The 13210-nt window shown below is 48.6% G+C and overlaps 1 protein-coding gene across 2 annotated transcripts in view; it reads right to left on the bottom strand.

Annotated features, from left to right (window-relative positions):
* MNT (MAX network transcriptional repressor) overlaps positions 1 to 12893 on the bottom strand; it is a 61022-nt gene extending 48129 nt beyond the window's left edge. Inside the window, exon 1 of one of the 2 annotated variants that reach the window (XM_083587726.1) lies at positions 12512 to 12893. In XM_083587726.1, the coding sequence (XP_083443852.1) occupies positions 12512 to 12584 (73 nt within the window). In that variant the 5' untranslated portion in view covers positions 12585 to 12893. Of the gene's footprint in view, positions 1 to 11756; positions 11870 to 12511 lie in introns of those variants that run through there. The other variant, XM_083587727.1, reaches the window with a different exon arrangement.
* Positions 12894 to 13210: the final 317 nt, after the last annotated feature.

Here is a 13210-nt window from a genome sequence, read left to right on the forward strand (position 1 = left end):
CCGCTGAAACATCTCCATCACCTCTGATCACACTACAACTGCAATTTTGCTCAATAACCACAGAGCAAAGAACTTTGCAGGGTCTCACTGCCCATTCCCACCACACCCCCATGGATATCCTCTCAGGAAAAGTGTTAGAAACTCAGATATATAAGTTAAGCACCAAATGGCTCCTTAAATCAAGGTCACAGTCGCCAGTGGTACCTCCAGTTATGAACTTAATTCATTCCGGAGGTCCATTCTTAACCTGAGGTACCACTTTACCTAATGGGGCTTCCCGCTGCCACGCGGTTTCTGTTCTCATCCTGAGGTAAAGTTCTTAACCTGAGGTACTACTTCTGGGTTAGCGGAGTCTGTAACCCGAAGTGTTTGTAACCCGAGGTGTTTTTAACCTGAGGTACCACTGTATCTGGGACGCGGGTGGCGCTGTGGAGGGTCGGCGGTTCGAATCCCCGTGACGAGGTAAGCTCCCGTTGCTCAGTCCCAGCTCCTGCCAACCTAGCAGTTCGAAAGAATGCCAGTGCAAGTAGATAAATAGGTACAGCTCCGGCGGGAAGGTAAACGGCGTTTCCATGCGCTGCTCTGGTTTCGCCAGAAGCAGCTTAGTCGTGCTGGCCACATGACCCGGAAAAACTGTCTGTGGACAAACGCCGGCTCCCTCGGCCAGTAAAGCGAGATGAGCACCACAACCCCTGAGTCATTAGTGACTGGACTTAACCATCCAGGGGTCCTTTACCTTTACCTTTTACCACTGTATCTAGTTGCCCTTTGGTGGCAAGACAGCTCTTATTTTTCAAATGATGGACTGACTGTGATTGATACTCAGTTAAATATCTGACTAGTTCAGATGATAACCTTGAGCTAAATTAAGAACTTTGAGAACTTAAAAAAGTAAAGTCACTTAATCCAGTCCACATCTATTTCGGCCTATTCCTACCTCTTTTTCTTTTTTAAGGGTGACTGCTCCTGCTCAGGCTGCACAGAAATAGCAATTTGGTTCCAGAAATTCATTCTGATTGTGCAGATAAAATGTAACTGATAGAATTCTACAGGACGGGAAAACAGTGTGTAAAAACAGTGTCCAGATCCAATGATCCCCAGATGGTGGAGATGTCAGGTGCCATCCTGGTACCCAGATATCTCCACTTGGTTGCAAGTGGTTGGACGCCAGGTGCAAAATGCAAATTTCAAACACTGCTCTGGAACCTCAGAGCACAGGTTAATCCTCGAATCAGGGAAGCGCAACATAGATAACCATTATTCCCACTTTACAGATAGGGGAGATGGAAGACTGACAGCAAAACCATGGCTGAACAGCATTCATGCCACCATTTTTTTCGCTTTGTTTCTCAAGCGGCCCCCATCTCTGCCAGCCGGTTTGTCTGGGTTTTGCCTCAGCTACAGTAGGCGGGTGCCCCAGAACTGAGGAACAATCTCTGCTTTGAAACAGATTTCAAGGGAGAAGCCTTGAAACACCCAGAAGCGTAGTTGGGACATTGGCCTCCAACCATCAAAAAGGAAAACAGAAAAGCACACACAACCACACACAAAGGTGACCTCAGGTGTGACTGGTTTTCCTAAGTAGGTGACTTGCCTCCCTGTAATCCTTGCCAATGAAAGGTTGTTGTACTCTTTCCCAACTACCTTGAAAGGTAGGCTGGTGTTGCCTCAGTCAAGCTGAGAGCACACAAAGTCCTCAAGGAAGTAGTTACCAAAGGAAAAGCACCCATTCTACAGATCCAACAACAGTAGAGACCTTATTTAAGCCATTGTTTTCCAAGGGAGTCATTGTGATAACTGCAGCAGAGGAGCCACATGCGCCGCCTACATTATCACTTGATGGCCACAGAAGCAGCTCAGCCAACGGAGCTGAGTCTTTTGCCTCCAGCCATCCTCTTCCACGAATCTGCCCAGCCCCTTAACCTAATGCCATTTAAGTCAATAGCCGCAACTGTGGCAGAAAATTCCCTAAGTTGATGATGCAATGAAGACAACATTTATATAGATAGATAAATTCAGGTAACTGGGACACGAGTAGCAAGACCTAATTGTAGGTCATCTGAAGCTGGGGGTATGGGGAGTGTTAAGGGAGGGACAGTGCCTCTAACAAGGGACATGTCACACTCCTTCTGGGGTAGTTTGTCTGCCTTTGGTCCCCCACCCTGCACTCAGCTCTCACCTGTGGCTCCTAGAAGATGTCAGCATGTGACAGCGGCCACATGGAGAAACGGCTTAGACTAGCCGACTAAGCCAGGTGAAGGTAGCCGATGGGTCTCAAACCCTCGGAGAGTTAGGGAGAGTTAGGGACTTCCCCGGCGTGCAAAGACAGGTTCTTCTACCTAGACTCTAGGTACCCCATCGAGGAGAAGGAAATCTCTGCCCTTAAAACCTCCACTGCCTTGCGGGAAATCTTCAGGAGAAGAGGCTAAGGAGTAAACACTCCTTAGTGTTGGTGCTGACCTTTCAAGTCCTAAACGGCCTCGGCCCAGTATACCAGAAGGAGCATCTCCACCCCCATCGTTCTGCCTGGACACTGAGGTCCAGCGCCGAGGGCCTTCTGGCGGATCCCTCATTGCGAGAAGTGAGGTTACAGGGAACCAGGCAGAGGGCCTTCTCGGTAGTGGCACCCGCCCTGTGGAACGCCCTCCGTCAAAGAGAAGAACAACTACCAGACTTTCAGAAGACATCTGAAGGCAGCCCTGTTTAGGGAAGCTTTTAATGTTTATTAAAATTGTATTTAAATACAGACTATTGTATTTTGCTTCAGTGGTAGTTCAGTGGATTGTATTTTAATACAGTGGTACCTCGGGTTAAGAACTTAATTCGTTTCGGAGGTCCGTTCTTAATCTGAAACTGTTCTTAACCTGAAGCACCACTTTAGCTAATGGGGCCTCCTGCCGCCGCCGCTGCACCATTTCTGTTCTCATCCTGAAGCAAAGTTCTTAACCCGAGGTAATATTTCTGGGTTAGCAGAGTCTATAACCTGAAGCATCTGTAACCTGAAGGGTCTGTAACCCGAGGTACCACTGTATTCTGTTGGAAGCCGCCCAGAGTGGCTGAGGAAACCCAGCCAGATGGGTGGGGTATAAATAATAATTTTTTATTAAATTATTATATTATTACTATGGAAAGCCAGAGTGGAGTCCCTAAGGCAGTTGGATGGCGCCTCTTTCCGGCAACTCCTGCAGCCAAGCTGGTGCCAAATGTATTGCTCTGCTTTCCTTTGGACCACATCAGCCAGGAAGAGAGAGGGGGTCTTGTCGTCTGGGCAGCCCAGGATCTCCATACACACCAACCAGGCTTGCACCCCGCGGAGATCATTTCGGTGCTGCTAACGCAGATATTTGACTTCACCCCTGGAGGCGCACTCCATTCTTTCTTGGGACAGATGGATGACAACGACGACACCTGTAGCTGCACTGAAAGGAACAACTGCATCATGCTAAATAGAGTATGCCAGGGGTTCCCAAACTGTGGTCTGCAAGATTCATTCAGGTGATCCAGTGTCAGTGAAGAGCAGTGGCTACAAACATTGTTCCTAGATCCTGGCAGTCTGCTCAGGTGGTGAGCGGGATGAATCAGAAGTGATTGGGGGGAAGGCACAAGAAAGTAACTATATTATTACTGTTTTTGCTATTTCCAAGACGGCAGGCTTAGGCGTCCTACCTTGCAGAAGTACAAAAAAAAGCTTTAGGAAACCCACCCCACCTCCCAAAAAACTCAGCACAATGACGACCGAGTGTTCTTGGTTGTGCAGTGCTGAGCCTGAGCAGCACTTCACTCACACACTGCAAGAATTTGTTGCAGGTCCCACCTGAATACTGCTATCTCAATTCTCCCAGGCCTTGTGTAACCCAAACGGCACCATCCATAACTCCACCATCCTTCCTCTGCATAAGAGACAGCTACTGGCAGACTCAGAGAAATGGCAAAATATGCAGGAGGACTGAAAAAGAAATTGCGGGGAACGTTGACCCTTAAGGGAAAACACCCGAAAACAGCCTAATGAGGACTAAGCATGCTCAACAAACACAGTGTGTGTTTATGGGGATGAAGAGATAATGGGAACACCTAAGGGATTGAGTAACGGAATGGAGTTCTTGAAAGAGGGCATGGTTGGCTGAGTGCCACCCTGAACAGGCATGCACTACACATTGCAATATTTTCTTGCAGGCTCCAGGTAGGATGTCTCTAACGATCGTTTATCCCAATGTTACCTCTCCATTCCATTGATTTATTCCAAGAATTTGCAGGATTTACAGCTGCGACCTTCCCCCACGTGCTGAGAGCTTTCTTTTGCGTGACCATCTTCCAATGTGATGTAGTAGATTTAAAAGGGATTTGTGTCGGCACCCCACATACTATATTCCTCACCTGCATCAGCTCACTGGGTGAACTTGGGCCAGTCGCTGTCTCTCAGCCTAGCCTACCTCACAGGACTGTTGTAAAGATAAAAGGAGGAAAGGAGGAAAACAATGACCACCAGCTCCATCTCCTGGGAGGAAAGGCTGGATTTTAATGATGGTGATGCAGCAGGAGAGGTAATAAAACAATGACGACAACACAAGGTGGGTGGAAAAAGAGGAATCTATCCTGCAGCTCTAAGGCTTCTTTCTTTTTGCTGTTGTGGTTGAATTTTAATTTCCTTCTCATCCACCTTTCCTGGAGTGACTCACTGCTGAGACAATACGTTTCAGGCTACCTCCCATCAGATATGACACACACACAAAACACAGACATTTGATCCTCCACTGTGGTTGCAAAAGGTGTGCCCCCCCCTTGCATTGGAGAGGCTTGCCACCCATGGCAAGGAACAGGAAGGCAAGGGAAGAAAACACACGAAAAAGGGAATTCCCCCAACTCTTTTGGCAAGGGATTTCACAGGGTGAGCAGGTCTAAAGGAATGGCTCAAAGATTTAAAGCAGGAGACCTTGAACCGCCCCTAACCCCACGTCACAGAGAAAAACAATCCAGATTTCAGAAAAGCGAACACAAGAGCTGTCAACACAGGTAAGGTGCTGGCGTTCCGCCCCATCGATGTGCAGGCCACTCTGCAGTGAAGCCAAATTATCGGCTCCCTGCCCCAAGGAGCTTGCAAATTAGAAACCACCCAAGTGTGTGTGAGAGAGAGGGGGACCATGGACGGAGACCGTGGTAGACGGTATTATGGGATGCCGGGGAACTGCACATGGGGCCTCCAAGCAGCTATTTGTTACTACTGATCTATAGGGGATGAAGTTGACTTGGTGGAAGAACAACAGCAGGAGCACCTTGAGGCCCTGAATCAAAACAGTGATTAGCATTTCCCCTACCCAAGAGAAACTGTTTGCTCATTAGGCAAATGAGTGGGATCTGCGACAAAATGTTGCAGCGTGGAATTCTCCCCTCTCAGGATTCTAGTTGGACTCAGAAATGTCCACTTCCAGGATACTCCAGTTGCTCCCCCACCAAGTTTTCTAATTCTCACCCTCCACACACACACAAAACCCCAGACAGCATTCTGTGCCCATATACCAGTATTATTTATTATTATCGTTATTTAATACAGTTACAGATAGGTAGCCGTGTTGGTCTGCCATAGTCAGAACAAAAAAAATATTTTCCTTCCAGTAGCACCTTAAAGACCAACTAAGTTAGTTCTTGGTATGAGCTTTCGTGTGCATGCAGGGGAAAAAAAATTTCGTTATTTAATAGTTAAGCTTCTGTCCCACACTTCTTCCCAAGGAACCACAAGGCAGTGAAAACAATGACTATTATTTTTAAAAAAACTACAAAAAAGCACACACCATAAAAAAAGAATCCCATTACAGATGCAGACTGGGAAAGATCTCCATGCAAAAGGCTTGTTGAAAGAGGAACGTCTTCCGCAGGTGCCGAAAAGACAGCTAACAGGGTGCCTGTTTAATATTTAATGGGAGTGCATTCCAGAGGGCAGGTGCCAGGACACCAAAGACCCAATTGCAATATTGTGTGGAATGCACCTGATTAAGATGGTAACTGCCAGAGGCCCCCGTCTGCAAAGCATAGGGATCAACTGGATACAACAGCGGGTGAGACCATATTTCAAGTACAGTGGTACTTTGGGTTAAGAACTTAATGCGTTCCAGAGGTCCGTTCTTAACTTGAAACTGTTCTTAACCTGAAGCACTACTTTAGCTAATGCGGCCTCCTGATGCCGCTGCACGATTTCTGTTCTCATCCTGAAGCAAAGTTCTTAACCCGAGGTACTGTAATATTTCTCGGTTAGCGGAGTCTGTAACCTGAAACGTATGTAACCCAAGGTACCACTGTATCCGGATCCCAAGCTCTAGGGACTTTATACGCCAAAACCAGCACCTTGAGCCTAGCCCAGTAGGCTTGGGAGGGAGACAAGGGGGTCCTCCCTATTACGGACAGGTGTCGCTGCTTCGACCATATAAGCAATAACGGTCAAGAGAACTGAAACAGATTCAGAACGTGGTTTAATCATGCTAGGTAAAAGGTAAAGGCACCCCTCACCATTAGGTCCAGTTGTGACCGACTCTAGGGTTGCGGTGCTCATCTCGCTTTACTGGCTGAGGGAGCCGGTGTACAGCTTCCAGGTCATGTGGCCAGCATGACTAAGCAGCTTCTGGCGAACCAGAGCAGCGCACGGAAACGCCGTCTACCTTCCCGCCAGAGCGGTACCTATTTATCTACTTGCACTTTGACGTGCTTTCGAACTGCTAGGGGGGCAGAAGCAGGGACTGAGCAACAGGAGCTCACCCCGTTTCAGGGATTCGAACCGCCGACCTTCTGATCGGCTCAGTGGTTTAACCCACAGCACCACCCGCGTCCCTTTAATCATGCTAAGCCAGACACAAAAAGCCCCAGAAACACAATTGCACTTAAGTGGCAACTGGCTCAGTCGGTAGAGCGCGACACTCTTAATCTCAGGGTTGTGGGTTTGAGTCTCACACTGGGTGAAAGGGTTGTGGGTTTGAGTCCCACACTGCAGGGGGTTGGACTAGAGGACCCTCATGGCCCCTTCCAACTCTACAATTCAAGGACTCTATGAAATTATTGTTAGGACTCTATGAAATTATTGTAGGTCAGGTTGGAGAACACCCATCTCCTATCCTGCCAGTTGCTCAGACCCCAACACCCTGCTAGAGACCATAAGGGGTAGGTGCCTTTTCTTCCGTTCTGCCCCACCTTAATCATTTTCCTGGTCCAGGATGTCAAGCAGTGCTTGGCAGCCAGATCCAGTCTGTGTTTTGATTTCCCAGAATGCCCCTGATGTTAAGTGTTGCTCAAGGGCATTGTGGGAAACCAAAGGGGGACCTAGACACAGCCGTCTGCTGCTTCAGGAGCCACTCAGAGGAGTGGGGCCAATCGGAGAACACTTTACCTAGCTCCCTCCCACCAAACCAGGAACCAGTCCAAAAATTTAAGGGCCTCTTCTAACCCAAATCTTGGCTCCCACATGCAGCGGGCAGCTAGAAGCGTTAGAAACTCAGCTATGTAAGCGAGGAGCCAAATGGCTCCTTAAACCAAGGTTGCGGTCGCCAAAAAAGGAACGCCTAGTTGACATCACCTTGCCAACAAAGGTCCATATAGTTAAAGCCATGGTTTTCCTGGTAGTGATGCATGGAAGTGAGAGCTGGACCATAAAGAAGGCTGATCGCCGAAGAATTGGTGCTTTTGAATTATGGTGCTGGAGGAGACTCTTGAGAGTCCCATGGACTGCAAGAAGATCAAACCTATCCATTCTGAAGGAAATCAACCCCGAGTGCTCACTGGAAGGACAGGTCCTGAAGCTGAGGCTCCAATACTTTTGGCTACCTCAAGAGCAGAGAAGACTCCCAGGAAAAGACCCTGATGTTGGGAAAGAAGGAGAAGGGGACGACAGAGGACGAGATGGTTGGACAGTGTTCTCGAAGCTACAAACATGAGTCTGACCAAACTGTGGGAGGCAGTGAAAGACAGGAGTGCCTGGCGTGCTCTGGTCCATGGGGTCACGAAGAGTCGGACACGACTAAACGACTAAACAACAACAAAGTTGCCATTTTGGGGCGAGACAGTTCTAAAAGTCTTATTGGCCTGTGACTGATTCTCAGTTAAACATCTGGCTAGCTCAGATGGCAACCTTGAGCTGGCTTAAGAAGTTAGAGAACATAAAGAAGAAGTCACACAATCCACATATATATTGGCCAATTCCGGCTTCTTTTTCTTAATGGCAACACAGACCATTCACAATGAAAGAATGTTCTTCACACCTGTGAGGTGGAATAAGTGAAGGCAAGCTGCAAGAATTAACTATAACGTTGTTCGCTGCTTTGGGTAATCCACAAAAACAGGGCAGGGACTCAACCGATGCTGCTTTGTGGTTTCCAGAAGCACAACACCTAACCACAGAGGGTGCACATGGCCCAGGGGCAGGCAACCTTTGACTGTCCAGCATGGCCAGGGATGATGGGAATTGTAGTCCAGGAATACGTGAAGGTTCCCCACAGCTCACCTAGGCTTATCCACAGAATTGGCTCCAAGACAATTGGCTCCTGCCTGGCCACTATTCCTCTGTCCCTAACTGTCACTCTTCCCCTGCCCACCCACGAGATGTGGATTGAAAACCAGACTTCAGCACGGCATCCTAAATCTCAGATATTGCCCCCACTATTACGACTATTGGTTAATCAGGGTAGCTGATGGGTCTCAAACCCTGTGTGAGTTAAGGACTTCCCCTGCATGTGAAGACAGGAAGATGGAGCAGAGGAGACCAATTGTGGGTCCAACGGTCAAGAAGACGGTTTCTGTATGTACTGTAGAGGGAAGTAAGAGGCAGATGGGGCTTGTCCACCTGGAAAGGTAGCCCATCCAGGAGAAGGAAAACTGATCTTAAATCTACGTTGCCTTGCAGGAAATCTTGGGGAGGAGAAAAGGCTACACAAATCTGGAGTGCAGTCCCTAAGATGGTGTAATGGTGCCTTGAAGGCCACCTTCCAGCAACATGTTCAGCCAAGCTGGTGCCAAACGCTTTGCTCTGCCTTTTGTGGACCACATCAGCAAGGCCAAGAGGGAACTCTTTTCGTCTGGGCAGCCCAGGACCTCCATGCACACTGCCCAGGCTTGTGCCCCGGGGGAGGTCACTTCAGTGCTGCTAACACAGCAGTTTGACTTCACCCCCGGAGGTGCACTCCATTGTCTCTCGAGACAGACAGATGCCAACAACAAGCTGATTTTTTATAATTGCACGATTATCATTGAGTTCTTGAGAGAAAAGCATGGCAAACTGTGTTCCAAGCCAGGAACCGATTTCATAAGGAAACAGGTACAACTGCGGTCACACACCCACAGGCCAACCTGCCTCCACAATGTTGCTTACTAAGCTATGAGCCGTATGTAAATTTTCAAAATGAAAGCTGTGGATTAATACGGGACAGGGTGAGGAGGAAGGAGATGGGAGAGTAGCTACATGATGGGTCTCAGATCTGCCCTACATACATAGCAGCAGTTTCCGTGCACTTTGGCTTCCGTCACGGTGTTCCATTGCGCCAGAAGCGGTTTAGTCACGCTGGCCACATGACCCGGAAAGCTGTCTGCGGACAAAGGTTGGTTCCCTTGGCCTGAAAGGCAAGATGAGCACTGCACCCCATAGTCACCTTTGGCTAGACTTCACCATCCAGGGGTCCTTTACCTTTTTACACAGCAGCAGTACTAATATAGTATAATGGCTCTGTAACATAGTACAAATTCTTGTTTGCCTGCATGTCTGAAGCTGTTGATACTTCAAGCCAATCAGAGACAGGTAAGAGATCTGGGTTCAAAAAAGTAAGGCGAGATTCCCCCCTAAATGCCCCTAACTTTTATTTATCAAACAATACTTAAATTATTCTGCAGCACAGTCCACCTGCCTGGGGCTGATTGCAGGCACATGGCTGTTGTTTGCTACAAGCCATAAACAGATAGTTGAAGGAGATCTGGATTAAAAGTCTATTTATGACCCCTAACAGTACAAAGCTATATCCATGCAAGCAGTTCAGAGTGTACGCAGTGCTATAAAGCATAATGATGATTAATAGGATGTAGGTCTGGAAGATCCCAGACTCAGCATCCTTCACCACAACCATTTTTAATCCGGAGCTCTCCTCCTTTCAGAATACAGTAGAAAGCAGCGTGCTGGGTTCCCCCCAACAGATCTTCACCAAATTAATTTTCATTGTCAATATTCCCAAATTCTATGTTGTCATTCCACGGAGCACAGCCCCAAGCTCTGAGCTGCCTGCATGGTGAATACAGGTCTTTACCACGAGCCCCGAATACAAACAAGAGGTCTGGAGTTTTAAAATCTGTTATTCAGATTACAGCAAATAAAATTAAAAAAACCGGCATGCTGGTTTTCAGATCTTTCCTGCATGCCATTTCACATCACCCTCGTTATCATCACCACTAACGTTCCTGCAGCACAAACAAGTGAGGGCAGGCCCTCCCCACCACCCTCGTGTACGCACAAGCGCGCGAACGGGAGAGCGCGCACACGCGCATAGTTGCAAGAATGAAAGCGCGCATCCAAGCAGCAGCAGCAGCAGCACCGCCACCAAAGAGGGAGTGTCCCCAGCGCACGTGGTCGAGGGCAGGGCCTTGACACGTCACCCGTTCCCCGCTAACCAATGGAACGGGCCTGGAACGCAGAGCAAACACGCAACGTTCCAAACCTGGGGGAGGGGGAAGAAAATGAAAAAAAAAAAAAGATACAAGCGACGCCAACGTTCCATTGTGCGCTTAGATCTCGACCACGCGCTAACGCAGCATCTCTCCGGAATTTTAATGTGTGCATATGTGTGTGTGTAGCGTGTGTATGCGGGGCGGAGGGGATCGGTTCCTCCCGCATGCAGCAACAGCCCTTTCTGGATCTCTCCCAGCAGATTTCCCAATTAGGGGAGCGGCGCATCATCAGACGAAAGAGGCGGAAATAGTTAAAAAAAAAGTGCATCATATGACACCCCCCTCCCTCCCTCGTCTTAAGATCAGGAGCGCCAACAGCCCCGCCACCGCCCTGGAAAAGCCTCCGTCGAGAACGAGAAGGAAACGCTTCCCCTCCCCAAAGGGAAACCCAACAGATTCAAACCCTCCCCACAGTTGCTGCCTAATGAATAACTGCTCCTGATGATAAATCAGGAGGCATCGTCAAAAAAACAGAACGGGGAGGCAGCAGGGAGGAAAGGTTCCTATCTTTTTTCTATTACGGTTTTTTTTTCTTTTTGGCGCATAACTACATGACATCGTAACCCACCCTCTGATCCAGCCCGCCTCTTAAAAGCCTGCGCGCGCCTCCTTGCATTCACTATGCGCCTTAGAAAGTTTAAGAAGGAAATAATTAAAACCGTGTGAAAAGGACGGATCGCTGCCGGATGCATGAATGAAGAACCGCAAGAGCAGGCAGAGACCCAAGCATAATTAATTATGGCTATTACGTGGGCTGCATCGGTTAACTACGTCCGTGTTGCAAAGGCTTGTTTTTCCTTCCCAGCCCTCCTTACACTGCAGGGCGGAAAGGGGTCAGGTAGTTTATTTTTGGGGGTGGCAATAAACGCGAGCACGGGAATCGGAGAGAATCTGCCCATCTGCGGGAAATGGATGGGCTGAATTATTATTTTTTTAGTATATACATACATGCATACATACAAACATATCTCGGCTAGCATGTGTCAGCAAATTCAGAGTAAACGCAGAATGAAGCATTTAGACTACGTTGACAGGCTGCTCACGCCCCCGGCTGTAATCCTGGACGCATTTACCTGGGAGTAAGTCCAATCTAACACAATGGGGCTTGCTTCTAAGTAGACATGTCCACAACGCGCTTGTTAAGCGAGGCAGCCTGCTATCCTCACAACCGCCGCCTCGTTAGGCAATCTCATATTATCAAATATATCAAAAATATTTCCGCTCACCCCGCCCAAATGTTCATTAAAACGAAACAAAAAAAAGGGACATTTTACAAAAACGGGAGGAGGGGAGGAAGGAGGGGAGAACCCGACTAGAAACCCCCACTGAGGGAACCGACGAGAAATCAGACGACTTGATCATCATTGCAAAATCTGCGCTACGGAGGAGAAAGCAATCGTAACGCAGTGCAATTTTTTTTTTTTGGAAGCAAAGCGGGGAGGAAAAACTCACCTCCTAACCCGCCAAAATAAATACGGCGGCTTCGGTTGGGGGAACCGACGGGCCCCAAGCCCGAGGCGCTGTTTGCTCGGCGGCGAATCCGAGGGGACTTACTCCCGTGTCAAATGCACGCGCAAGGCTTTGCAACCCGAGGCGACAGCGCTGCAAGCCTGTGACAAGGGGGAGTGAAATCCCCGGGCTTCCGACGAAAAGGCGACTCGCCTCGCGCTGCAAAGTTGGTTTCTCTTCCAACAATCAAAAACCCGGGGGGGGGGGAATACGATAAATCCAACCGCGTGCATTATTATTTTTTAATTATTCTGCGTTTCTTTCAAAAAGGAGAGATACGAGATCTTAATTCCCACCACCACCACCACCCCTGGCTTACCACGTGTTTTCTGTTGTTGCTGAGCTTGCCATTCTAGATACCTGGCCGCTTCTAACAATGTCTCAATGCTCATTTCTCGGGGCTGCGTTTCGGCGGAGGATCCAAAGTCTTGGGGAGACTTATTAAAAAAATAAAATAAAAAAAGTGGAGAAGGGAAACTCCACGCTGCCACCCCCGCGGCAGGATCCTTCAATTTTAATGTCGGGGTTTGGTTCTTTTGCAAAGGGGGAAGAGGGAGGGGGGAGGAGGAGGAAAAAAATAAAGAAGCCGGAGCCAGCCAGGCGATCGCCCCCTCCGCCCCGAGCCCCTCTGCGAACCTTCCAGACAAGGAAAGGGCTTTGTAACAAGATGGCGATGTGTAACAGAAACACAACAAGAAAAAAAGGGACTGACACTGCCCTCAGCTACTATAGGGAGAATTGCAGGCAAAGCCCGGGCTGGATTGCAGCGCTTCGCCGGACGGGAGCGCGCCTGCTTGCTTTTCCTTTTGGTTGGTTTTTTTTTTTTTTTTTGACAGGACGGGAGTTTCCGCTTAGACGTCTCAGCGCAGCATGGCACGATTGTGAAAAGAAACAAACACAAAGCCCTCTTCCTGGGCGGTGCCGTTCCAGGCTGCACGTGGAGGCGGGCATGCTCGGGTGCTTTCCTGCAGGCATTCTTTGCACGTAGAAAACTAGGGTGTCGGGTTCAGCCTAACGC

This window comes from Podarcis filfolensis, assembly GCF_964270895.1.
Source record: "Podarcis filfolensis genome assembly, chromosome: 15".
Lineage (NCBI taxonomy): Eukaryota > Metazoa > Chordata > Lepidosauria > Squamata > Lacertidae > Podarcis > Podarcis filfolensis.